We start from the raw sequence: 23998 nt of genomic DNA on the forward strand, positions 1-23998 counted from the left end.
TGAGAATAATCATGGTCGCAATGATGATACAGTAGAATAATAAGAAGTCACCATAATAATAATAATAATAATAATAATAATCAGAAGCATAATAATCATAGATCTATCTGTTCTGGTGTCCGTCCCACCAGCAGAAATCACTTCCTGTTTTATAGACATTATGGTAAGCGTCGCACAGGGCCGGGGCGTGGCACTTGTCAAAATATTTTCACACTTAGCAAAGTTACCCCACATATGCACGACAAAATAAGGACAGAATCACAGCTCGTACGATTCACAGCACTGCTTGGAAACAAAATTTCAAACAAAGGAATTCAAATCATGCTCCGAGTCGGCTTCTTCATCTACGTCTTGTTTTAGGGTCGCAGCTGTAACGTTTGACTGAGCTAAGGAAGGAGGGAGGGTGGGAAGGAGGGAAATTTGGCAGTTTTAAAATTGAACAAAACAAAGTTCAAGTTGTGAAACCCCGACAAACAATTTTAGGGAAAAATAAATGTTAACATTCTTCTTCGTTTTCTGAAATAAAACGTCTGCAGTTCTGCGGGGTTTTCGTCCAATGAAAGTGCAGTGCTCGTGTTCATCTGAAATGTTGATCTGTACGGGGATTTGGGGCCAAAAATCATTAACAAAATAACATTAATAATAACGATAATAAAGCCTAGAATAAAAGCAACAGATTTGGAAAGCTGGCGTCTAAAACCTGAAGTCCTTCACATCGTGTCCGAGTTTGGATGGAGGAAAGAAAAGAGATCACTTAAATGGTTTGATGGTCTTGAGAGGGTAAGGCGGGATGTTGGTGAGGTGGATTTAGAACGGAAACACTGGTGCTGATTGGTTCATTTTGGCTGTCATGTTTCTCATGGCACCCTAAAGTTACTTCCTGTAAGTAAATGTGCTTTAAAAACTGTTTAAAAGCTTCCAAAATGAGCTAAGTTTCAAAAGAACGTGAAGAAGAGCAGCATGGCTGCACTTTTGACCACAAGATGAAGCAGAGAGTCAATGTGCAGCTACTTTTAAGCTGCTCCCTGTCCGTCCCACCAGCAGAAATCACTTCCTGTTTTGTAGACATTATGGCAAGCATCACACAGACCGGGTACTCGCCAAAACACCTAAATCCAAACTCTGGACCAGATTTGAAATCGAGGTCCAGCAAAGACTCACAGCACTATCGTGGTACTACACAGCACAGCCTTTAGTTTCAGTTCATTTGTCTTCAACACGACTGCCTAGTGGTCTTTTCATGCATGTTTGTTTTGATGCTTTGGTTCATTTTGGACTATTTTAAACAACTTCAGCTTCTCAAGTTTAAACATTTCCTTTGGCATCAACCTTTAAAAAATAGTTTTATGGTTTCATTTTTAGATCATTATGTTTTGTTTCTAAGAGAAAAAAAAAAGGTCACATACCGAGAATAAAGGTGTGAAAAACATTTCAAAGTGAATCAATACTGCTCATTACCAGCTCTGCATTTTTATCCTTGGTCTCTACGAGAATCTAGCAAAGCAGCTTTGCGTGATTCAAAGCTCTAAATAATCCTTATCTTGTACTGAGCTCTCACTTCCACTTTAAGACAACTTTCTTCTGATTGGCTGCCTCTGGTCAGAACATGAGATGGTTTCTGTGTCCTGAGATGATCATAATAGGGACATCTGCTCTGTGTGACATCATACAGACTGTGAGTAGGAAAAACAAAAAAACTGAGCATTTGGCTGCAGGATTACGGGTCATTGACCAATTGGCTATCAGAAACTTCAACCATGTTTAATACGAACATTCACAGGAAATAAGTCAAATTTGAACAGGTCAACATTAAAGTGAGTAAGTCTGTTCACTGTCATCAGCATCTTTCAATGTGTCAAACAAAACAATAGTGGGATTTAAGTAATCTGTGTTTGATGGTCTAGAAATAACTGTGAAACTGCCAAATCCCGGACAAACCCCCAAATATTGTATCATCACAGTACAAACTAAACAACAGTAAAGGCCACAGAAATATTTGTTACCAGATTGGAAATAATTCCAGAAAAGAAAATGGTGACAACATTAATTTAAAATGTATCTTTGCAATCTACACAATAAAATAAAGAGAAGCTCTCAAGGATTAGAAATTATAAGAATATGTGGTTGTTTTATTTTATTAAAAAGTTAATATTAATTTTAATTTTAAAGTTATATTTACTAAGCAAAATATTTAATGGTTTATCCCCTGAAACTAAAATGTAAGACCTGAACTTAATTAGAGAAAAATAACACCACGCAGTGTTTCTAAACTGACACATCCCAGGTTTGCCCAAACGTTTTAAACCAACAATTTTTCTTTTTAAAAAAGCGGAGTTCTTGTCAGTCACCAAGGTTCAAAGATCATCGTGTTGGCAACAGTGAAACATTAAAGGCACAGCACAGCTTCCTGTGATGACTTAACTCTGAGGTGAAGCTTCATACTAACTTCATCTGAATGCTTGTTCAAAGTGAGTTTGGACCAGTGAGTGAAGACAACAAACCAAACAACGAGCACCAGAGTTTCCCTTCAATGAGCTGACAATGGCGAGTTAAACCGGCCGCACCGAGTCTCAGACCGTTTCTATTTTAACAAGCAACAAGAGAAACAGACTTTAGCATCAGTTTTGTTGACTTTAACTGTAAATCTGGAAGTGAAATAAACAGAAACAGATCAAAGAAAGGTAAAAAACCTATCCAGTGACTCGACCTCCAAATCCAGTCCAAAGTTCAAGGAAAAAAAAAAAAAAGATTCCAGTGTGACTAAACTCGAGTGTTCTTTAGTTCCATCAGAGAAAATTTATATCCTGGGTTGTTTTAGTTAAGAATCGTGACTCTCAGTGATCAGGCCTCCTGTACCATCTCAAATTTATATGCTTTGTTTTTAGCTTCAATTTGTTCGCTGTCACATTGTTGCAATTACACGTCTTCATTCTCTTAACCAACAACAGTATTCAGACAAGTACCAGCTTACTGTTGAGCTTTAACAGGATTAAACCAAAATAAAGAGTTAAATTAGCTCCACTTACGGAGAGGGTGGATAAAGTTTTGGTTGTCGTCTTTTCATGTAATTTCTTAAAAAGCAGGATTGCAAAATGATCTCTGGGATCTGAATGAAGTGTCCGCACTGGAATGTTTTTTTTTAATAATTAAAAAAAGCCGACAGAACATGGCGAACGTTTCTGAACATGGACGACAGTTGGAGCAGGAGGAGAGCGGATGCTGGTGAAATCGAACTTCAGTCGCTTGTAAGACTTCTCTGAGTGTGTGTTTGTGTGCACATGTATTTCCTCTCGCTGCAGCCACCGCGAGAAAAACTATCTACAGGATTTACTCGAAGGAAAGCGGCGATCACCACCGAACAATTTTTTTTCCAAATATATATTCTGCTTGTACAGGACGGTGATCGTCGGGAAACATTCAAAAACAAAGCGGACGAACGCTGCTGATTCTTTAGCTTCCTGCTTTCTATCTCAAAGCCCCGCCCACGACAAGCAGCAGAGGTTCCCATCCACAGTGCCAACATCTGTCCTGCAGCTGCTTAACATTTAGAATTTCTAGCAAAAAAGAGAAACAAGAGACAACAGATGGAGAAGACGGCGGAAAAATGGCGGAGGTGGCATGACGAATGGCTGAAGCAAGAGAGGAAGAACACCACCAAGCCCCTCCGAGGCCTCCGTCCAAATATACCCTCATCCATCCCTGGGGAATGTGAACAGTGTGTGAGTGTGTGTGTGTGTTGTGGTTTTGAAGCGAGCATATGAAGGGGTTGGCGAGCTCCTAGCAGTCCTCGTCCTTGTCGTCCACAACACCTTTGAGCCGGAGGCGGGCGAAGTCCTCGAAGACGAAGTCGTCGTCCTGCGAGATGCTGCTTGAAGGATGAAAAGGACGAGTTTTATTGTGAAAGGTTCCATACAGCCCTGTTTGAATCCAGCACCAACAGCACGTCACATGTGTGAACTGAGCATCTGTGAAGTTTTCCACCTCACGCCGGGTTTGTGAATCTGCCGCTGCTGCAAACGGCTGCAGATGTTTCTGCTGTCATTTCCTGAAACAGACGGTAGCTCCTAACCCTTCAGCATTAATGATGCGCTCACAGATTCAAGATCCACTCGTCACGTCTCGCAGCTCTCACAGGAGAAACCGTTCACGTCCATGGATTCATTTTACAGACGTTTTTTGTTTCCTTAGGATTTTTAAACTTTCGGGTATTGAACAGCGACAGCTGCTCCTTGTAAGGGTCAGTCAGTTCCACGTTATGGCGTGCTGTAGTTCACACATGCTCAGTTTAATCAGTGACGTTATGTTAGTGCTGGTTGCCATGGTTTCTGTTTGTATGTAAAATAAAACTCAGCAGAAGTCTGGAAACTCACTTTGTTTCAAACTCTATCAAATTGGTGTCGATGGGCGGGTCAGTTTCTGGCACAGCTGAAACACACACACAAGCATGTCACGCTGCCGTTTCCATGGAAACTGATGCTCAGTGCCATGGTGAATCCGCATACGAGGATTCACCATACGAGGCTGCAGAGACTCACCTGACTGCGGGCGGGACGCCGGCGGCTCCGGAGGTTTAGGATGCATTAAGATGAAGGGCAGCTCCACCGACACGTCCCTGGAAAATAGGAAGCACGGCGTCATTGCAGCAAACCCCGCCTCCTTCCTTTTTCCAACAGGTTAAAAATGTCCTGATAAATCTGCCCGTTAAAGCCCCACAGCTGATAATTAACTCACTTCAGAGCAAACTGACTACTGAGTGACAACAACCACCTAGAAACCCATGTTAACATTAAACACCAGGCTGTGGTTCCCCCACATGAACACTGAGGCTTTCAGTCCCATTTACCTCTCCAATAAGCCTCGCAGCAGCCTGCAGGGAGGGGGGAGGGCACACAGAAGAGGAGGGGGGAGAGGGGGACGGGGCGGAGCCACACAAAACGCCAAAAAACACAGAGAAGGGAGGTGAAATGAAAAGCAGGAGGCGACAGGTTCACAAAAACCTACAGTGGAAGCAAACACAGTGAGGAGCAACGACAGCAACGAGCCAACAGGGTGGAGCAGGAAGCAGGAAGTGGAGGCCGAGCTGCACCTGCAGCTCTTTCTGAATAAAACACCGGAAAAATGAGAAAATCGTCTTTAAACCAACCGTGAAAAAAAATGAAGAGCTGCTCAATTTAGCACCACCTCCAGCCGCCCTCAGTAAATATCACAAGTCATGTGACTTTAAAGTCCAATGGCGAGACAGACGGTAGATAAAGGACTACGGTCCTAGACAGATGCTGAGGACTCATTAAACTCTCACAGGCTTTTATTGTGAAAGGATGACTTTGTAAAGCCTCCCTCAGCTGACTGGAGTCTGAGCTCAAGCTCTGGCCGTGTTTAAGCTTCAAACTGATTCACGTGGTTTTTGTACGTCTTTAAGTCAAATATGATCCCGAGACTCGCTTCACACGTGTGGCGTTTCCATGTAAACGTGGACAAACGCCAGACCGTTGCGTAGGAAACGTTCAGGTGCAGCTCGGCCTCAGGCGTTTCACTGAGTGACGTCTGGAAGATAAAAACACCTCCAAACTTCACTGATGACAGCTACAGGAAACAGTGAGCTGGAGAGGACAGGAAGTGATGTCAGCAGAGTGTGTGTGTGTGTTGCTGTACCCTCCACGGGACACCACCAGCTTGACTTTGACTCTGTAGGACACCAGGATCCCCAGGACCTCCTTGTTGGTGACGTCCTTCACACTGAAACACACACGGAGCACTGTGGTCACATGACCATGCAAACACACACCTGTGTGTTACACCTGTGTGTGTTTGTGTTTTACATGGTGGATGAGGCCAGGTTGGTGTCTTCATGTTTGAGCTTCCCGTCCAGAGCGAGTCCTCTCTTCTCTCTGTTCTTGTCCAGTGTCGGGGTCAGAGTGTACACCTTGCAGAAGGTGGAGCTGGACGACACCTGGTCGCTGTGGAGACCAGACGCTGCTGTCAGGCAAACCGTTCAGGTAAACCCCGCCCCTCCACCAATCTCATTAAACAGGTGTGAACATCAATGACCTTTTGTCACTGGTTTTAAACCAGCTCAGATTGGTTAGCCTGGTTAACTCTATCACATTTTCATTCATTAACATTGGTTTAAACCAGTTACACCAGCATGCAGGGACAGGGACACTTACTCTGCCTCCAGCTGAGCCACGGGACATTTATACTGGGCAGTGCTGAACAGGCAGATGTCTGCGTACTGACGCACTGCGGAAGACAAACAGAGGAGGTGTGACTGTGATAACAGGACGGCGTGCAGAGAAGCGCAGAAAAAGAGTTGAGAGATGCGTACCGGAGATCTTCACCCTCTTGACGGTCTTGGTGGAGTTGTTGGTGACGTGGACGTTGACGCTGATGGGCTCGCCGTGATAATACAGCTACACACAGAACACCATTATTAGCATAAAAACAAAGGACTGGTTTGTGGGTATCGGGGCTGTTTGCGCACCTCTTTGTCCAGAGATGCCTCCAGGTGCAGGGACCTGTCGGACATCAGGAAGCTGCGGGTGGTCTCCACCATCGGCTGAGGACCAGGCTTCTCCGGAGCGTACTGAACCTTCCTGATCACCAGACGCACCGAGTTCCTGCACACAGCACAGGCTTCAGCACGGTGATTCCTCTAGCGTTCACTGGAGGCTGGCTCACAGTATGACACACAGAAGAGCCTCTCTTGTCCTAAAGTAAACACTGAGTCTGACATTTTACTGCCTCTGGTAGATTACTGTACTGTGAGTCTACAAAATAAAAGCCCCGCACAGAGCCTGCTGGGGTACAGGCTGGCTTTGGACTGCAATGAAACACAGCAAAAGCTTTAAAGTGGACCTTTTATTTCCTGTTCCACTGGTGGGTGTTCATGTTTACACGACCAAAGTTAATCCCCACTCAGTTATTTCTACTCTGGGTTTGAACTCCACGCAGCTCCTGAGTGAAGCTTCCCGCAGGTCTGAACTCACCTCTTGTGAATCTTCTCTTCCATTGACTTGGCACAGAAAGCTCTGATCTCAAAGTCAACACCACAGGCCTGCAGAAAGAGGAGAGAGGACAGCTCAGCGCCACCGTGTTTATAAAAACGCCTCAACTGTGCTGACGCGCTGCGAGCGCAGCCCTGCTTTTTCCCGTTTTATAAACACACCGTCTCTCTCTCTCCGCTATGAGCGACGCTGGAACAGCTTCAGCTAAAAATCAACGGCGTGTTTATCGGCCTGTCTGAGGCGGTCGTTACGGTAAATCGTAGCCTGTCAGCGACGCTCCTCACAGATAACCGACTCCATCTGACTCCCCGTTTAAAACCAAACATGTCAACGCTGGAAGAAGCTCCTGAACGTCAGGCTGTTAATCAGGAATAAAATAGGTTTCAGGAGCCAAAATGTGTGAGAAAGAAAAGGTCTGCACGTCTTCAGGCCTGAAGGACACGCTGCACATCAGAATGCTGCATTTGCAGAAAGAAAAAAGGCAGTGATGGGAACTGTTCCCTCACTGACAGGAAACAAGTTGTTTAGTTGACCGAGCGCTCAGATCCACTGCTCCACTGTTTCAGGGCCTGATCGGGGAAACATCAGCCGACGCAGAAAATCAACAACTAAAAGCCAGGAAGTCTGCAGACGCACGCAAACTCGGCGACGCTTCAGAGTCGAACACGCAGCTGCAGGACAGAGGAGGGTTTGAATATTCATCTTTGTACAAGCTGAAGTAACCTGAGCGGAGGAGAGCTCAGCCTCACACCTGTCTCACATTCAGGTTCTTAATCTCACGACAGTAAAAGGCTGCATCATCATCTCGTGCTGCAGGTGGCTCCACCTGTCAGCTGCAAAGGTTATGCTGCTGTTATAATAATAAGACACATTATCATCATTATCATTATTATTATTATGGATGTGTGCAACTGGTGGACCAATCACCGCTGTTGTCACTAGTTGTTTAATCTAACTGTTAAAAGTTTCATTGATCCCTGGTGCTGGTAAATTATTGTGTCCTAAATGTTATGCAGTCATCTGCCACCAGATGGCGCTTCATGAATCCTTTCATGTTAGCTTTTGTGAACTCTATTAGAATGAGAGGACAAATCCCAGCAGCAGAAATGAGCTTTCTCCAGAAGGTGGACGGGCTGTGAGTGGAGCTGCTACTCTTGCACATCAACAGCAGCCAGCTAAGGCTGTCGCCTGGGTCACATGTTCCCACTGGGCATGTCCTACTGGGAGGAGGCTCGGCGTAGACCTGGGCACGCTGGCCTGGAACACCTCGACGTTTCCTCGGATAAGCTGGAGGAAGTGGAGGGAGGAAGGTCTGGGCTTTCCCACTTCAAAAGAAGTAGAAGAAGCAGAAGAAGAAAAAAAATGTCGGGACGATTTATGATTTTGATAAATGCCGAACAGCGTGGACCCACTCAATGCACTGTTCTCCCTCAGCTGTGACTTAAAATCTGAGTGTTTTAGTTTCAGACTAGTTGGTTAGTCTGATTGTTTTTTCCTCGTTTCGCAAATAAGAATTGAGTTGCCAGGTTTTATAATTCAGTTTAAATTCCATCAAGTCTTTAAAGGAACCTGATCTAATAAACCAGACTGTGGGGTTTAAATCTGACTGCTGTTAAACGTCTTTAAAATCTATTTAAACCTCCTCTGAACGTGACGTTGGACATCCACCCGTCTGCTGACCTGCTGTGGAGGAACCAGATGGGTGCAGCAGTTACTGGTTGTGCCGATGTAGCGTACTGGGACATGCGTGGCTCGCCGTCCGACCCAGAGAGCCCGCTCTGCTCCGACCCTGTGGGCGTGAGCATTGTCCTGCTGAAACAGCTGCAGGGTGGGGCGCTGAATGCAACGTGAACAGGGCGGAGACCCTCCGTCAGACTTCCACAGAGAACAATCAGATCAGAGATGGTGCTCCAGCTCTGAGATCATTTACTGGACCTGAAAACTTCTCGTCCTTCAGTTTCAGACTGAACTCATCGTTAAAGCATCGAGTTAACGATCAGAAGCAGGAGGCGGTGCTTTCAGCTGCTCCCTGAACTCGCAGCGGTCGCCACAGCAGATGAATGGCACAGATTTTCCACCGGATGCCCTTCCTGACGTAACCCTCACATTTACTATGTGACCCCCTGAGGCCGGCCTGTAAATCCCCTCGGGCAGGCGGGTTTGGGTGGACCCAGACAGAGATTTATATTTCAAACTGAGGCGTGACGTTTGGGAACAGCTAATTTACGACATCCGTGCTCTGCCGTTTCACAGCTGGGGGGGTTCGGTTACCTTGCCGGTGTCCTCGGGTCCGGGCTGTAGAGTGACTGAACAGGGGAGATTCTGAGGAATCTGGAAAACAAGAAGAAGAACGAGAACGTCAGAATCACAGTTTGTTCATTCGTTGTTTCCACACCACAAACTCAGAGCCCGTTTTTATGAAGCTTCCCACAGAGCGCCGACCTTTAAACTCCCAGCAGCCCTGGCTCAGCTCGACTCTCGTAAAGAATCCGAGGCTCCCATAAAGCTCAGATATTTTCTCAGACGTGCTTTATCGAGTAAAATAATCTGTGCACATTAAGAGTAAACGCCACAGTTTGAGAGCTGCAGGACGTCCTCCCTCATAAATGCCCTGCTGAGGAGGTGTGATGACCCCTTTCAACCAAAAAGTTCCAGGAAGGTAAAAAAGTGCAATTAAATTTCCACCGTATGTGAAGGAGGAGGAAGCCAGAACAAATGAGTGTAATGAGCGACTTCCTGAGTTCCTCAAAGGGTTCTTGATCTTACAGGGAACTGCGCTCCGATGGAAACGCCCTTCAGTGTGTCACTTCTAGTCTAACAGGAAGTCAAAGTCTTCCTCATTTGCATCTCCTTGTTTATTTCAGGAAGCTGGCGATCAGCAAACATCACGAGACACGTCTGACGCTCGTCCTGATATTGACGCCGGGCTGAAGCAGCCCGAGGAAAGAGCCGACAGACGAGGTCAGCGGGCTATAAATGATCTGCTTTTTCAGGCCACAGCAGACGGCGTTCAGACACTAATGGATGCTGGGTAAACACAGGCTAATGAACTGATGGCAAAGATCAATATGCTCATCTTTAAATGTTTACATCGAGGCCCTGAGCTCCCACCTGGTTAAACAGCTCTGTTCTTCTTCTTACATATTTTATACATCTTGCACACGTGCGGTGCAGAAAGGTTCGATAGTTCGCCGTGCAGCTGCAGTTCCTCTAATCACCAGCAGGGGCTCCAGCAGTGAGTCAGTGCCCACAGACTCACATGGAGCGCATTTCACTTCAAACACCATATAAAGACGTGGCGTCTTCACCACGAGCTCCACACACGGAGCCCTGAGGAGGAGCAGTGACTCACGGTGAAGTAGAAGGGGTGTGCGTGCTGGCCGAGCTTCTTCAGCAGCCTCTCCTGCAGCCGGCTGTTGGGTTTCCGCTCCTCGGGCACCGGAGGGAAGGCCTGACGCCGAGAGAGAGACGACAGTGAGAACGTCCGACCTTTAAAAGTACTCAACTGTCTGCTCAGGCGCAGGCTGATGAAGCTCACCTGGAAGGTGGAGATGTACAGATCCTTCCGGAAGGATAGACCGAGCACGTCCAGGTCCTCGCGTCCATATCGAAACGCACAGGTCAGCGTGACGAAGACTGTGGGGAGGAAGAAGAGGCTGTTTGCAGTTTAAATGAGTCATTCATTAAAATCAGGTTTAATTCAACAATAAAACATTAAAACTGTTAAAAATCATCGACACAGCAAAACAGCGTCGTTACAGAAGAGGTGAAGTGGACCTTTGCTGCTCTGCATGAGCCACACTTCAAAATAACCTTACAGCTCATGCCGAACATGACAGAGATGAAGCTCCTCCCCCTTTGAGGCATCATGCTTTTGATTGGCTGCCCTTTGCAACTGAACAACAGGACTTCTGACATCTCACTGTGACATCACGCAGGTCCACGAGTGTAAGAGACTGTGATAAACTGGTTGTTTAGAGCTCACAGCGATTATCTGCACAGCACAAACTGCCAGCAGTGGAAAAGCAGATACGACAGGAAAGCAGACGCAGGATAAGAGCTGAGCTGCGTTCTGGGTTTTGTTGGGTGATGTTTGTGTAGCAACATTAAAAACAACGTTCAGGCAAACAGTAATTTACCTGTTTTTCCAACTATTGACACACAGTCAGAGGTCCAGAAACTGCTTATTATGTAAACAAAGGTCATTCTGCCTGTTTTGTATTCAACGTTTCTGAAACAGTTGTTTAACAGTAAACAGACAAAAATGAGACGTTTGTGTCCTTAATAAATGAACGTGCTGAGAAATAAACAGGAAGTCGTTAATCAAAGGCTTCAGCTCTGCACAGAAAGGTCAGCAGGAAGTTGATGAAACAACACGAGCGCAAGGCTTTTACTCTCGTTTATTTACACACGGCAACAAGTCAAAGTCGCTGCACAGTTGGCTTCAGCACACTCTGCCACATGATTGGCTGATGAGACATTTGCTTTATAGACTTAACGTTTAGATCTTGCAGTGAAGTCTCAGTGTGTTCCTGTACATGTGTGCAGGTGTTCTCGCCTACCTTTCCTGTCCTTCAGGTACTCTGGGTCGACCAGGATCACGCCATCTGTTGGCAGGAAGGAAGACAAACAGTCACGAAGGTCACCGGTTTACCTGATCAGGATCTCTGACTCCTGTAAATACAGGACTGCACCACAGCAGCCGTGCTCCCTAAAAACTCCAAAACAAACACAAACGAGTCCAGACTCACCGACTGGGTCCACGTGGTCCAGGTGGTCCACAAAGTCTCGCTTTCCCAAGTAAACCGTCAACTGCACAGACCAATCACAGGATTAGTTTATTTAATCCAGATGTGTGATCACAACAGCTCAGTGAAAACTGGATAAATCCTACTGGAATAACTTTGACCTCTTCCTGGTCCCCACACAAAGATCACCAGCTCTGTGCACACGTTTGCAGACGATGTGCTGTTAATAACTTATTTATAAACTGCTGCTCTCTGTATTGTTTCCAAGTACAACAATGGAAGGTTTTTGGTTTGGAGTACAAAGGCGGTCACTGGCTACAGCATCCAACCTTCCAGAGAGCTGCTGCAGGACGTTGTAAAAACACCTCACACAGGTGGAGACCAGTGTCAGGTTAACTTCCAGGTTATTTCTCGACCAACCTGGAAGTTAGCGACCCCTAAGCCAGAAGTCCGGGAGAAGGGACGCTCTCTAATCGAAGTCCTAAAAGAACAGAATCTGCTAACAGCATGCAGTGTGTGAGCTCATGTTAAACTTCCCCATCGACAGGAAGTTTAAAAAAGAAAAATGTAACTATATCAAAGGAGTAAAGCAGGATCTGCCCGAGTGTTTAACCACACTGAACCACAACCTTCTGACAGGGAGTGAATTTAGAGGCAACAGTAAAGGAACGACTGCATAACACTGAATATTAATCTTTATCTCGACTCTCTTCTTAACAAATGTTTAAACTAAAACTGGATGAACTGGTCACACTGGTGACGTCCCAGTTTACTACCTGACTTCAGTGTGGAGCTGCTCTGCCTGCTTCATCTTTGTCACATAATGAGTGCTTTGCGTCGCTCCCTTTGGCAGCTCGTTTTTCTGCCCTTACGTCTGTATATCTGCTTTTAATCGCCCTGATTCTATGATTGTGGTTTTTACTCTGGTGTTTGAGTGAAATGCTGCGATCTGAAGGGTCAGTATGAACAAAGCTTCATGTTTTAGGTGGCAGAGGGAGAAGAGTGCTTTCTACTGCTTCCTCACAGTGTCAGATGTTGCAGAACAAACTCGTGGACTCACCTTACAGTTGGGGCTCGACTTCTTGAAAACTCTGAGAGGTTTGGGAAGAGGAGACAGAGAGGAGGAAAGAAAGAGAAGGTTAGCTCGTTTTTTCTGGCTGAACCCTGTCGCTAAACGAAGAGCGCTGCGGTCGATTCAAACAGGTTTTCAGACCCGCTGCAGCTCATCGAGAGCGTGTGGGTGAGACAATTCTGTGAAAAATAACCCGAGGAAGTGTGGCAGCTTCCTGCTGTGTCGAAATAAACAGTGGCCTTGTTTGAAACCGATGGTTGGGGGTGGGGGGGAAGTGGTTTTGATGAAAAACAGTGTACATGACCTAGGGTTATTATGGGATGTCACCGCACTGCTTTAAGAGGGAAACAGGTGGATGTTAACCAACACGATCACTTAAACTACTCGAGTCCAAGTCTGCGCGATGCCACTGAAACTTTTACAAACCTTTGAACCACCAGAAACACGCCGCAGGATCTCAACAATCATTACAAGAACAGCTGAACACACCGACACCAGGACTGAGTCTAGACCTGAGCCGCAGCTGAAAGAGTGAGGCTTTAGCGTGGCTGCAGTTTCACTGCCAAAACACAAGGTGGCAGCGGACTGCCCATTTCCTAACTGATATTAAAAAGTGGTGGAAGAGAGAAGAGAAGCATCGAAGAAAAACTAATCTCCCAAAACCGGTCCCAGGCGCAGCTTGGACCCACGATCTTGATGTCAATAAACCAAAGTAAACTTCGGCCCCTCTTCGATCAGCGCCGCCCCGGATCACTTGCAGTCCAGCACTACTGGGTGTGTCTGGTTGTCGTCACAGCTTTGCCGGGTTTCAAAGATGGCGGTTTTGATTTTGGTGAACCTGATGCTCACTGAGTGATGCTACTTGCCAGGCATGCAGTCTGATGACATCACATTTTACCACCTGCTCAGATCGCTAAAAAAGTAGCTGGTACTATGACCTAATGGAAAACCCTGAAAGGTGTGGCGAACCGCGGCTTTTCTGACAATAACCTGCAGAGAGAGCACAGATGGACTAAACCTTCAGTTTGTGACCGCGGTCTTCGTTCTGCTCTGCAAACACAAACCGCAGCAGGACCAAAGTTTAACCTCGGACAATGACGGAAGTGCCAAAAGCATCCTGCTCACAGTGATGAAGCTCCACCCACTCTGGTGTCCTCCCACAGTGCAAACCAGAAATGCCACATCCCGTGTGTTACGCTGCTTTTCACGCTGCTGAATTTTATCAGTCAGCTGGAAAAGGACGCCGCTGCAGTTCCTTTAATGTCCACTTGAGGCTTCAGAACTCAGTCAGACCCCGCAAGGTCTTAAAATCTCTAACTTTTCATTTTCTTCATCATAACAACTGCAGCTAAATGTTTTTAGAACTCATCAATTTGAACTGCATCCAGTTTGGAAATTAGGGGCGTGGCCTCTGTGGCTGACAGCAGATGGCCGTTTGGAGTCTTTTCAGTCAAGTGATGTGATGAAAAACCACCACAGGTGCCAACACACCTTGAAAAGCTGAACTCATTTTAAGGCCTGAAAACCAAACATGCCCACAGTTCAGCAGCTGTGTGAGGAAGCACCGAGGCTCTCAGCATCTGTATGAAGCGGTCACTTCCTCCAGGCCCTCGCCGCCTCAGACATCATCCTCTGCCAGGACGAGGCGCTGCTGTCCTGCTTCACAGCAGCTCCTGCTTCCTGTCACAGCCGCTGATGCTTTCCACACTCGGGTTAAATTTAGATCACTTCAAAGCATGAATTAAAACTGATTTACAGGTTTCTGCGGCTCCGATTTTTGGCGCTCAAGGCTTATTTACGACTGTGGTGTTTTTTAATCTGCAGCTTTGAATCCAGAAAGAACAAAAACACGTCGTAATGAGCTGCAGATATGAACCGCACGCACAGCTCAGCTCCACGCCTCTTCAGGCCACGCCGTTCCAGATCTGCTTCCCAATTAGGGCCGATAACAGCAATCGTTTTCTTTATCGATTACCCTCAAACACCACAGCAGAGGATGGTCACAGCTTCTCGAAGCCAGAGGCGACTGATGTCAGACTAATAATCCAGAAACTGTTTTATTTAACAGAGTTGAAGAAAGCGTTTAAAATGTTACCATATATGAATAAATTAGAGTCACTGTGGTCATTTTGCTCATTCATGCACAGAAAGTTACCCCAGGTCAGAGACATCAGCTGTTTCTGCTTTTATTTTCACTTACTGACATTTTACAAGAGCGAGATTCACTAATTGAGACTGTTTACTAATCGTAGCCTAAACCTGGTGCATTTCTTTCTCCTGGTATTTACACAAACCTGCTGAAAACAAAGCTCGACTGCTCAGAACAAAACGCTCCAAGTGACTTTTTAGGCCAGAATCAACTAATTATTCTACACTTCAAACAGGAAACAGGTGGAACCAAGGCAGGCGCCGCGGTGCAGCGGTTCACACGTCCACCTGTGTCGGCACCTCTGCACATCCAGCCCAAAGAAATCTCATTTAATTTTCAGGAACGATGACTCGACAAGACGCAAACGCTGCAAAGGAGGAAGGGGGCAGACATGGCAGGGTGTGAGGACTATAATGGGCCTGCGTCCGCTCACGTGTTTCCTGCTCCCGTTGGTGAATGTTGGTGGCCACAGTCCCCAATAATGAGGTCAGTGTGTAGAAGTGGTCCCAGGAAAGCACAACAAAAAAAGACTCAAGTGTGTGTTTGTTGCTGCTGCACACACGACTGTTTAAAGACACGGATGGTGTTTGGACTGCTGACGACTCTAAATTGTCACTTCTGCCCATATTCGTCTGCTGCTTCTTACTAATAAAGTTATTTGGTTCAGTGAGGCTTCAGATATGAAATAAATGAATACATTTTGTTTCCTTTCAGGAGCATTTTTGTGACTTCACCGTCAGAAAACAAACTAAAAGCAGGAGGAACAAGCTGGAGCTAAGTGGGTCACCCTCCATCCCAATTATCTGAGAGCACGTTTTCCAAACTTTGTGCCAATACCAGTTATCAGCACCTTGCAGAGAGGCCCACAGGGCTGCCAGATCACACCACAATGATGGCAGCAGCCTGCCAGCGCCTCTCAAACCATTACAAATCACAGCAGCACGGCTGGAGCTCATCGACTTATTTTAGCTGCTGCTAATTTCAGCTCGCTGCCTTTACCTTTAATTCCACCTTAAACTCTGAGTTTGTGTGTCAGCTGAACCACACAGTGGACCTCTGGGACCACGGCTCCTTTTAGCGTCATGGCCGCTCATTGCTCGCCCATCAGCTGGTTACTGCGGGCTGCTGTAAGAATTGGATAACTTGTAAGACCCTGCATCATTCTTTCTTCTAATTGGTCAGCTTCTGGAAGCCTGCTGAGGAGCAGATGGTGGGCTTGTGGTTTGAGTGTGTTATGGACCAGTATTTTAACTCTGAGCTCTGCAGGCAGAGAAACTAGGAGGAGAAACTCGCTCGAGTCCTCGCAGGATGAAGTCGTAAACGTCCCTGTGAGCTGCTAACCTTAACGAACAGCAGGCCTGCTTTGTTCTCGACTCCAACGTTAAATCTGAGGTGATGAAGGGCCCTGCTGCGCAGATATAAACACGCCTCGTCCTGAAATGCTTCCTGGACTGACGAAGTTACAGCGACAGTGTTTGTGTCCAGGCTGAGCAGAAACACTCGTCCATCATGGAGTCCAGCTGTAGTGCTTCAGCTGAGCGTCGCTGCAGCTCCTGCGATTCATTCAGCGATCGCTGCATTTTTATTCTGTGGTCTTTATAATTTAGGCACCTTCATATTATTTTTATTATTTTTGCAGTCAGTGGGTAGAAATGGTTACATTCTGGAGGACATGTTGGTTTCATGTTAAACTGCTGGTTCTTATTGTGGCTGAACGAGGTAAAGGGAACCTCTGTGGCTCGTTTCCACGTTTTTATTCTGGGACTGCACCAGAGCAGTTTTACATGAGTCACAGTTCAGAAATAATCCTTCCTCTTTACTCTGAGCCTGCTGCAGTCCCTTTAGTTCACCCTCCAACAAGCTTTCATCTGACTGGTTAACTTCTGGAAGTCAGCTGAGGGGCAAACAACCCCCTTCATCCTGGCTCCAAGCATAAACAGATGCTTTGGACAGTGGGTGGGGCTTCTGTGCTTCTCTGTGACTTCATACAGATCCCAGAGTAGAAAAAAAAACAAGCGGTGTTTAGCGTGCTGCAGACACCGAGCTCATGTTTAATATGAACAGGAAATTTAAAAACAGCTCACTTTTGGTGTGATTAATAAACCAGGAGGATGACGCACTAATGAGTAGGTTAAAATGAATACACGCAGATGTTTCAGCAAAGCTTCAAACCCATCAGTGAGACTTAGTGTGGCCCCAAAACTCAAATATTCTCATTTGTATTTGTGTCAGAAACAGAGAGAAGCAGCAGCGGATGATACGACCACGTGAGGCTGAAGCTGGCGTCGAGGGAAAGAGATCCCGTAAACAGGAGAGCGTCGCAGCGAGCGCTTCCACCTGCAGGGGGGAGGTCTGCAGGGACGGCGCTCGCTCAGACAAACAGCTGACGTGAAGCTTCATGTCTGAACATGAACTGTTGCCATGTGACAACGGGATCGTGTTACCCAGCTGCTGGTGTTAAAAACATTTCAGATGATTTGAAGAGTCTGAGTGCAGATTTTCTCTTCTTAATTGTTTGTAACCAGAGAACACTCGGAGCTTCAGCTGCTGAAACGGGAGAGCGATGGGCTTAGAACGGCTCCATGCACCAATCTGAGAGCTGGGAGTCTGCAGCCATAAACCCTACATCTTCATCTGATGATCTGCAGCATGGTGCAGCATCATGCTGGAGAAGGCTCAGCATCACCAGAGAGCTCCTGGGAGGGGAAAGGACTGCAAACCAAAATTGAGCAGCTTTAAAAAGCTCCAAACGACACAAATTCAAATTCATGCTCCGTGAATGACTGTTTTTTAAATCACGAGCGTGACCACAGCCGCTGCAGTACCTGTACAAGCAGGTGGAGGACAGGAAGCAGGTCGGACCGCAACACGAGGAAACCAGGTTTCCTCTCGGTCACAGTTCAGTGAGCGGCGGCGTCTCGTGCTGTTTATTAGCCAAACACTCAGAGCGGCAGGAGCGTGATGCTCGCTGCGTTTCACACTCTGACAAAACTTCCTCATGTTTGCCGGACGCCACCGTCGCTGCACTTCCTCTGCAGCGCCTGCCGCCCACAGACACTCGCGTTTCAGGGCCGCCTGCCTTCACATGCATGCCAGCCTCAGTTACACCTTCCTCTGGATTTACACCCAACAAACACAGTTTAGTGGCAGCAGAAATAATCCCAGGAACAAAGCGCACGAGCAGGCTCTTATTGTGGCAGTTCAGCCCGCCCTTCCTGTCAGGCCGATGCCTTCAGCTGAGTCTGTAACGATGAAGCTGCAGATAAGCAGGACTCAGACTGGTCTGACCACCGGAGCAACGAAACAGGGTGAAAGTTAAATTTTAAACTCTGCAGCTGAGCGAGGAACCAGGAAGTTATTCTGCAAGACTCAAACTAGACGTTCATCTCCAGGCTGTTTTCTTCCTCTTTCAAACTGCTGATTCAGATTAAATGACTAAACTGTGGGCGGTTTTGCAACTGTTTTCATTAGTAATCAGCCAATTAGTCGAACAACTGCTCCTAGAAAAACTAAAATTAGTGCAGAATGAGGGGAGAAAAGTGATGAAAGGGAGGGATTTCTGCAGCTGGTATTAAACTACAGACCTGTAACTGAGCTTCAGACACAAACGCCAACACAACAAACCGTCTGTGTCATTTTCTGAGAGTCAGATTTGACGTTTTTGTCAAAAAATATTCAACAATAAAGTGAATATCTGAGCTTTGTGTTGAGGATTATTTTCCTTTAAATGTCCTGATCCAGCATCAGTTGCTCCTGTTACACCAGCAGGAAAAAGTACTGCAGTATCTGCTGTTTCCATCCCCTCAGCGCTCAATCAGCTCTGCAGCTAACAGTTATTTTTATCACCAAATTCACGTTTATGTGACATAAGAATCATTTTATTGTTTATAAAATGAATTAAAAATGTATAATTTGGACACTTTATGGAGCCACTAAGGCCTGAAACAGTCACAGCTTATTTTTCTTCATTGCTTCTAAAAAAAACCACAAAACTTCTATTCTGATTAATCTGAAATCGATCAGCGTCGCTCCAATGTTGGAGCTTCAGGCCGCAGGAAGTCCCTCAAAATGAATAAATAAATATTGCAATTATGTCTCCCATTAAATATTTACGCCTGGAGAACGAAGCGGAGCTTTAAAAAGCCACATGGGATGTAAGCATTAAAGCTATTCTTCATTTCCTGATATTTCTGATCAGCTTTTATCATTGGCAGGTCAAAAATGGACTTTTTGCGGCTTTTTGGTCCTTTTTAACATTTACCCTGAAAAAACCCGACGTTAGAAACATTCGTGTATTTAGCGGCGCTCTGAACGAACCAACTTTGAGGTCACATGTTAAAGCTTCATACAGGCCATCGAGTCGGACTCTTCCTCTGCCTTTGAGCACAGTCTGACGCCCTGAGTAAGAAACCTGCGGTCGTGTATATATTAGTTGGTTTTGAATTCGATTTCTGGGCGTGTGAACATCTCCAGCCGATGTACGACATTTCACACCTGGTCGGTGTTTCGTACGTTTGTACAAATTAAAAGCAGGATGAAGAACAGGAAGTGCATCACTGTTTGTTTCCAGCTAAAAATAACACAACCAGTTTTGTTTTTTTTCAAAAAGAAATGATTTGCTTGCATTTGCATGCAGAGCAAATACACACTGCTACTTTCATCTGTGTCTGCAGCATGAAGAGGGTCAGGCCTGGGTCAGCCATTTTTGATAGTAATAAAAACAACAACCAGACATGAATAATAATAATTAGACGTTTGAGCTGTGACAATAATTCCAGACATCTAAACTTCACGTTGAGCACAAAAACAGCTGCAGCTTTGAGAGCACGCCAACCTGTTTACACGAAAAATGTGGCAACAAGGGACAAAGTCAGCACCAGACTCCTCTTACAAAACCAGCGACTCTTACATGAAAACAGGGTCGAGTTTATGCAACGCACCATTTCCGATATGACTAAATACATTAGGAACACCAAAGTCATGCAGCAGCAAGAACTAAGCAGCTGAGCGAGCTGTAAACAAGCAGCTCACGTGTTTTGTGACATAAAATTGCTGTTTTTGTGAATGAGTCTGGTAAAGCGTGACGGCTTCACGTCCTTGACACAGGTGTTGAAGATGATCTCAATACAACAGCCAATTAAAACGGATTCTTTTAGCTGTGCAACACCTGACACGGTAAACAACTGGAAGCAAAGCGTGAAATAACAGTTTTCCTGAGCCGTGGCCTCTGAAGGAGAGGCCTTTTTGTCTTTAATGTAACACACAGACAAAATATCAGGATGTGATTGGTTCTAGCTGGGCTCGTCGCTACACCTCGCAGCCACACTTACTAATCTAGTCGTACAAGACTCGAGGAGAGAAGCTTCACAGCTGTCAGTACAAAAGGTGAAAGGTCAAAGAGAAAAACTTTCCACTGCTGGCTGGTGTTTTGCAAACAGGCGAAGTGCCACAGAGCCACTCGACATGCAGCTTCGATGTATAATCTGTTAACAGCAGCTCGAGCGTGAATGTCAGTGAGAGCCATTTCTTCAACAGCTATGACGTTGGTCTTTCCTCCTGCCCGTTTCCTCTCCTCCCAGTTTTCCACCTGCTTCCTAACAGGAAGTAACTGGCAGGAAAGAAAGTTAAGTTGCAAGTGGAATGGGCTGGGCTGACTCGCCCCCCCCCAGTTAGAGGAAAATCCATCAAAAACAGCGGCGATGATCAGCATTTTATAGCAAAAAGCTGCTACACATGAGGAAACGGATCGTGTGCATGAAAGCTGTACATCCAACAAACCTTGACCTCACAGAGGAGAAACAGGCAGGATGTGGATGTAAACAGCCTGAAGCAGTCAGCACTTTAATGTCATTTTCAGCAGCTTACATGTGCTGGAGTAAAGGAAAGAGCTGAACCTGACTTTAAAGGCCCTGTATTCCTGCCACATTACAACAGGACGGGGTCTGATGAGCTGCACAAAAACATAACAGTTATTCCTCATCATTAGTCTTATTTGTGTGTGTTGGATTAATGCAGTTAAGCCCTCTGGGTCTCTTCTGTTAATCGGAATCTGCAGAAGAAGAAATAAAGGCGAAAACACGGGAAGGAACGCTGATCCACAGCAGTGCTAACCCAATTAACTGGGGGTGTAAACACACAAGGGAAGGGGGGCATCCTGAGCTTTATAGAAACCACAATCACTTTGTGTGGTTGTGCTGTGCCTACACACCGAGTAGATCGACCCGAAACAGGAACCAGAACTCACAAATGTCCGAAAACGAAAACCTCCACCCTCTTTAAAACACATTTACAGCTAACTGGCATGAACCTGCGGTACCAGAAACCCGAAATAAGCCCGTGATGGAGGTAAGCGAACCTAAATAGCCCACCAATACGCTCCTCCGTACCAAATTCCATTCAAAAACACTTCATTTTAACATTTCGCCCCTGGTTAACGAGAATAAACAACACTCTAATATTTCACGTTTCATAAAAGCTGACTGTAAACATTGGAACTGAATCGAACAAGAACAAGCTCCATAATTTAAACAAATCTCGAGTTAAAATGCTGTTTTGCAGGTTACATGTCGATACCGCCCACTAAGGTTTCAGCGGTCTTTTACTGGACAAACACCGTGGGAATTCCTCTCTAAAACACCCAAATGTGGTGTAGAATTACACGAATATGGTGCCGATTTTTTTTCTTTGTGCTAGATTAAGCGGTGGGCATTAACAGTTGATCATTTTTGGTGTGCTTTTCAGTCAAACGGAAACGTTAGCGGGATGTTGAAAATTGACAGATTTCTGAGCGGAGGCTGGAACGCCGTCCCTTCCACCACAGCCGCGGATAGCTAACCCCACCCTGCTGTGCTAACTTCGCCTCCTGCAAACGAGGTCATCGCTCTGAGAGCTCCGGACCAGAACCAGAGGGCTCGCTCGCTGGTCTCGGCCCGGGTCTAGCTAATTAAGCGGGTAAATCTCTGATGCTCGAGCTGAGAGGAGAAACTCCTCCGCCTGGGCCACTAGCACGACTGCTAGCGAAGTGCGTGAGAACCGACGCTAACCCGCAGCTAGCCGTTTATAGCCTAGCCGTCCTACCTGGTGCCCGCCTTGTCCCCCATCTCCTCTGCAGGCGGACGGCAGGAAGATCCCAACAAAATGAGGCCGGACTCGTAGGTGTCTTGACTTTAAAACGGAGGCTTTTCTTCAGGCTGTTCCCCTCACATCGGCGCACAGAGAACTAGTTAGTATGGTAATTTGATTTAGCGCCGCCTCGGCTCTCCACTGGCTTCCGCAAAGGCAGCAGCTCCCCCTCCCCTCTGCGTGTTTGTGCGCGCTCTGCTGTCTCTGTGAGGACCCGCTGCGAAATGAAACAGCAGCGGGCTAATCCAGCTGCTTTACAGGCTGACCGAGGGTTTACTGCTACTTCAAGGTCCATTCATAGTTTGGCATAAATGATTCCTAAACTGCGGTGCAGCGCAGACATGCTGCTACCACCGGCCAGTCAATGGTAAACAGAGCAGGAGATGATTCACATTAAACAGCCTGACATGTTTAAGGTTCACCGCAATCCAGGGCCGTATTACCCACAAGGCTTCAGGTTTCCCGGATCCTCAGGAGCCCCCAGGAGTCCTCCACATTATGAAGCGATACAGAAATCAGGGAGTTGCTGATCTTTACTGTAGCTGATGTTTTTTCCCAATAACACACCAGGAAACACAGTATGACAAAAGTACCAAACAGACGTAATTTTTTTATTTAAAAAGATACAAAACAAGTAGCGGAGCCCAAAAACTCCGAATGACTTTTTCCCATAGATGTCTACATGATCACCAACCACATGGTTTTAACTTGTCCGTCATTTGAGACGTGATGTCCTTACAGACTGGTCTGCAACCGTTTGGCAACCGCTGGTCGGTCGTGAGCGAAAAGTGTATTCCCCAACTCATCAGCGATTGCTTTGGTTGCTAGCAAGTTGCTGCAATCATCTGTGTGTCTGCAAAGCTGTGAAAAAAGCAACACAAATAGAAATGTCGAAGATTCACCTTCAAAGTGGAATTTGTGCCTTCTGACACATATCGGCGTGGTTCTGAGCCATCACTTGTACTTTGAAGGCGACCCTTCTCTGATTTGCATCGCACTATTTCAGGTTTCACCGTCACCACATCAGTAATTAGCAAAGCGTTTGCCCACAATTGGCATCTTCCATGCAAACTACAGGCAACCGAAGCAACCACAAAGACGTTTTTGTCGCAGCGTGCTCCTTGCAACCGATTTCACCAGGCATACCCTAACAACCTCCAGGAACCGTCACCAACTACTGAGGGAATACATACTTTGCCCTAATGTGTATCACCTCCAATATTGCAGACCACTCTGGAGGAATGCAGACTGACATCATGTGACAAGCCTCTAGGAGACTGGAGGTCTTTTTATGCAACCACAGTCATCGCCATCTATTGGTCTTCAGGTAGAACACGGGTTTAAGACACGTGCTTCATTTTTCCAACCTGTTCTGCTGGGCTTCACCTCAGCTTATCCGAGTGCCTGACCAATAAACTACACGGTTTCAGGCTTTAATCTGTAAATCACAATTTTGGGCTATTGTCTTCAAATTTGGACTTATTAAAACAACATTTCTTGAGTTACCGAGTGTCAGGCTAACCCTAGTTTTGAGTTATTAGATTGAAATTTAAATGTAGTGTTAAAGACGAGCTTCCATATTTCCTCCATAGATGTTAATGTTCTTCTGAGCCGCTGTAGGAACAGTGTTTGCGCTGTAAAAGGACATGCAGGCGTTTGCCCTGTGACATCATTGCAGGACATTTGCAAGTTAAGCCTGCAGCTTGTGCAGTTAAAGATTAGATGTTGTCACCTCGTTCCAGACTTAACACGCATTTCACAACTTCAAACTATTTTGTAACTAATTTCTGATATTATCAGCTGCAGAACACCGAGCATCAACTGGGATGTTTCATCATTTAAGTTTCTAACCACGAATGCAGGCGTACAATAAAGCAACAACTTATTTCTTACGACGCAGGAA

General features: G+C 46.1%; 1 protein-coding gene across 8 annotated transcripts; it reads right to left on the reverse strand.

Annotated features, from left to right (window-relative positions):
• Positions 1-449: 449 nt before the first annotated feature.
• LOC308387695 (arrestin red cell) lies at positions 450-22419 on the reverse strand. Of its 8 annotated transcripts, none has more exons than XM_080867935.1 (17): positions 22051-22390; positions 12813-12843; positions 11756-11816; positions 11567-11611; positions 10543-10640; positions 10357-10455; positions 9276-9335; positions 6987-7054; positions 6482-6617; positions 6326-6410; positions 6168-6240; positions 5820-5957; positions 5653-5736; positions 4844-4867; positions 4536-4612; positions 4371-4425; positions 450-3868 (listed from the first exon to the last, which is right to left on the reverse strand). In XM_080867935.1, the coding sequence occupies exons 1-17, from the start codon at positions 22071-22073 to the stop codon at positions 3778-3780; spliced, it is 1248 nt and encodes a 415-aa protein (XP_080724061.1). In that variant the 5' UTR covers positions 22074-22390; the 3' UTR covers positions 450-3777. The 8 variants fall into 8 exon arrangements, with proteins under 8 accessions (XP_080724061.1, XP_080724062.1, XP_080724057.1 ...); XM_080867936.1 differs by having other exon boundaries at positions 450-3865; positions 22051-22333; XM_080867931.1 differs by having other exon boundaries at positions 10357-10640; positions 22051-22419.
• Positions 22420-23998: the final 1579 nt, after the last annotated feature.

The sequence above is a fragment of the Rhamphochromis sp. 'chilingali' genome (assembly GCF_963969265.1).
Source record: "Rhamphochromis sp. 'chilingali' genome assembly, chromosome: 19".
NCBI lineage: Eukaryota > Metazoa > Chordata > Actinopteri > Cichliformes > Cichlidae > Rhamphochromis > Rhamphochromis sp. 'chilingali'.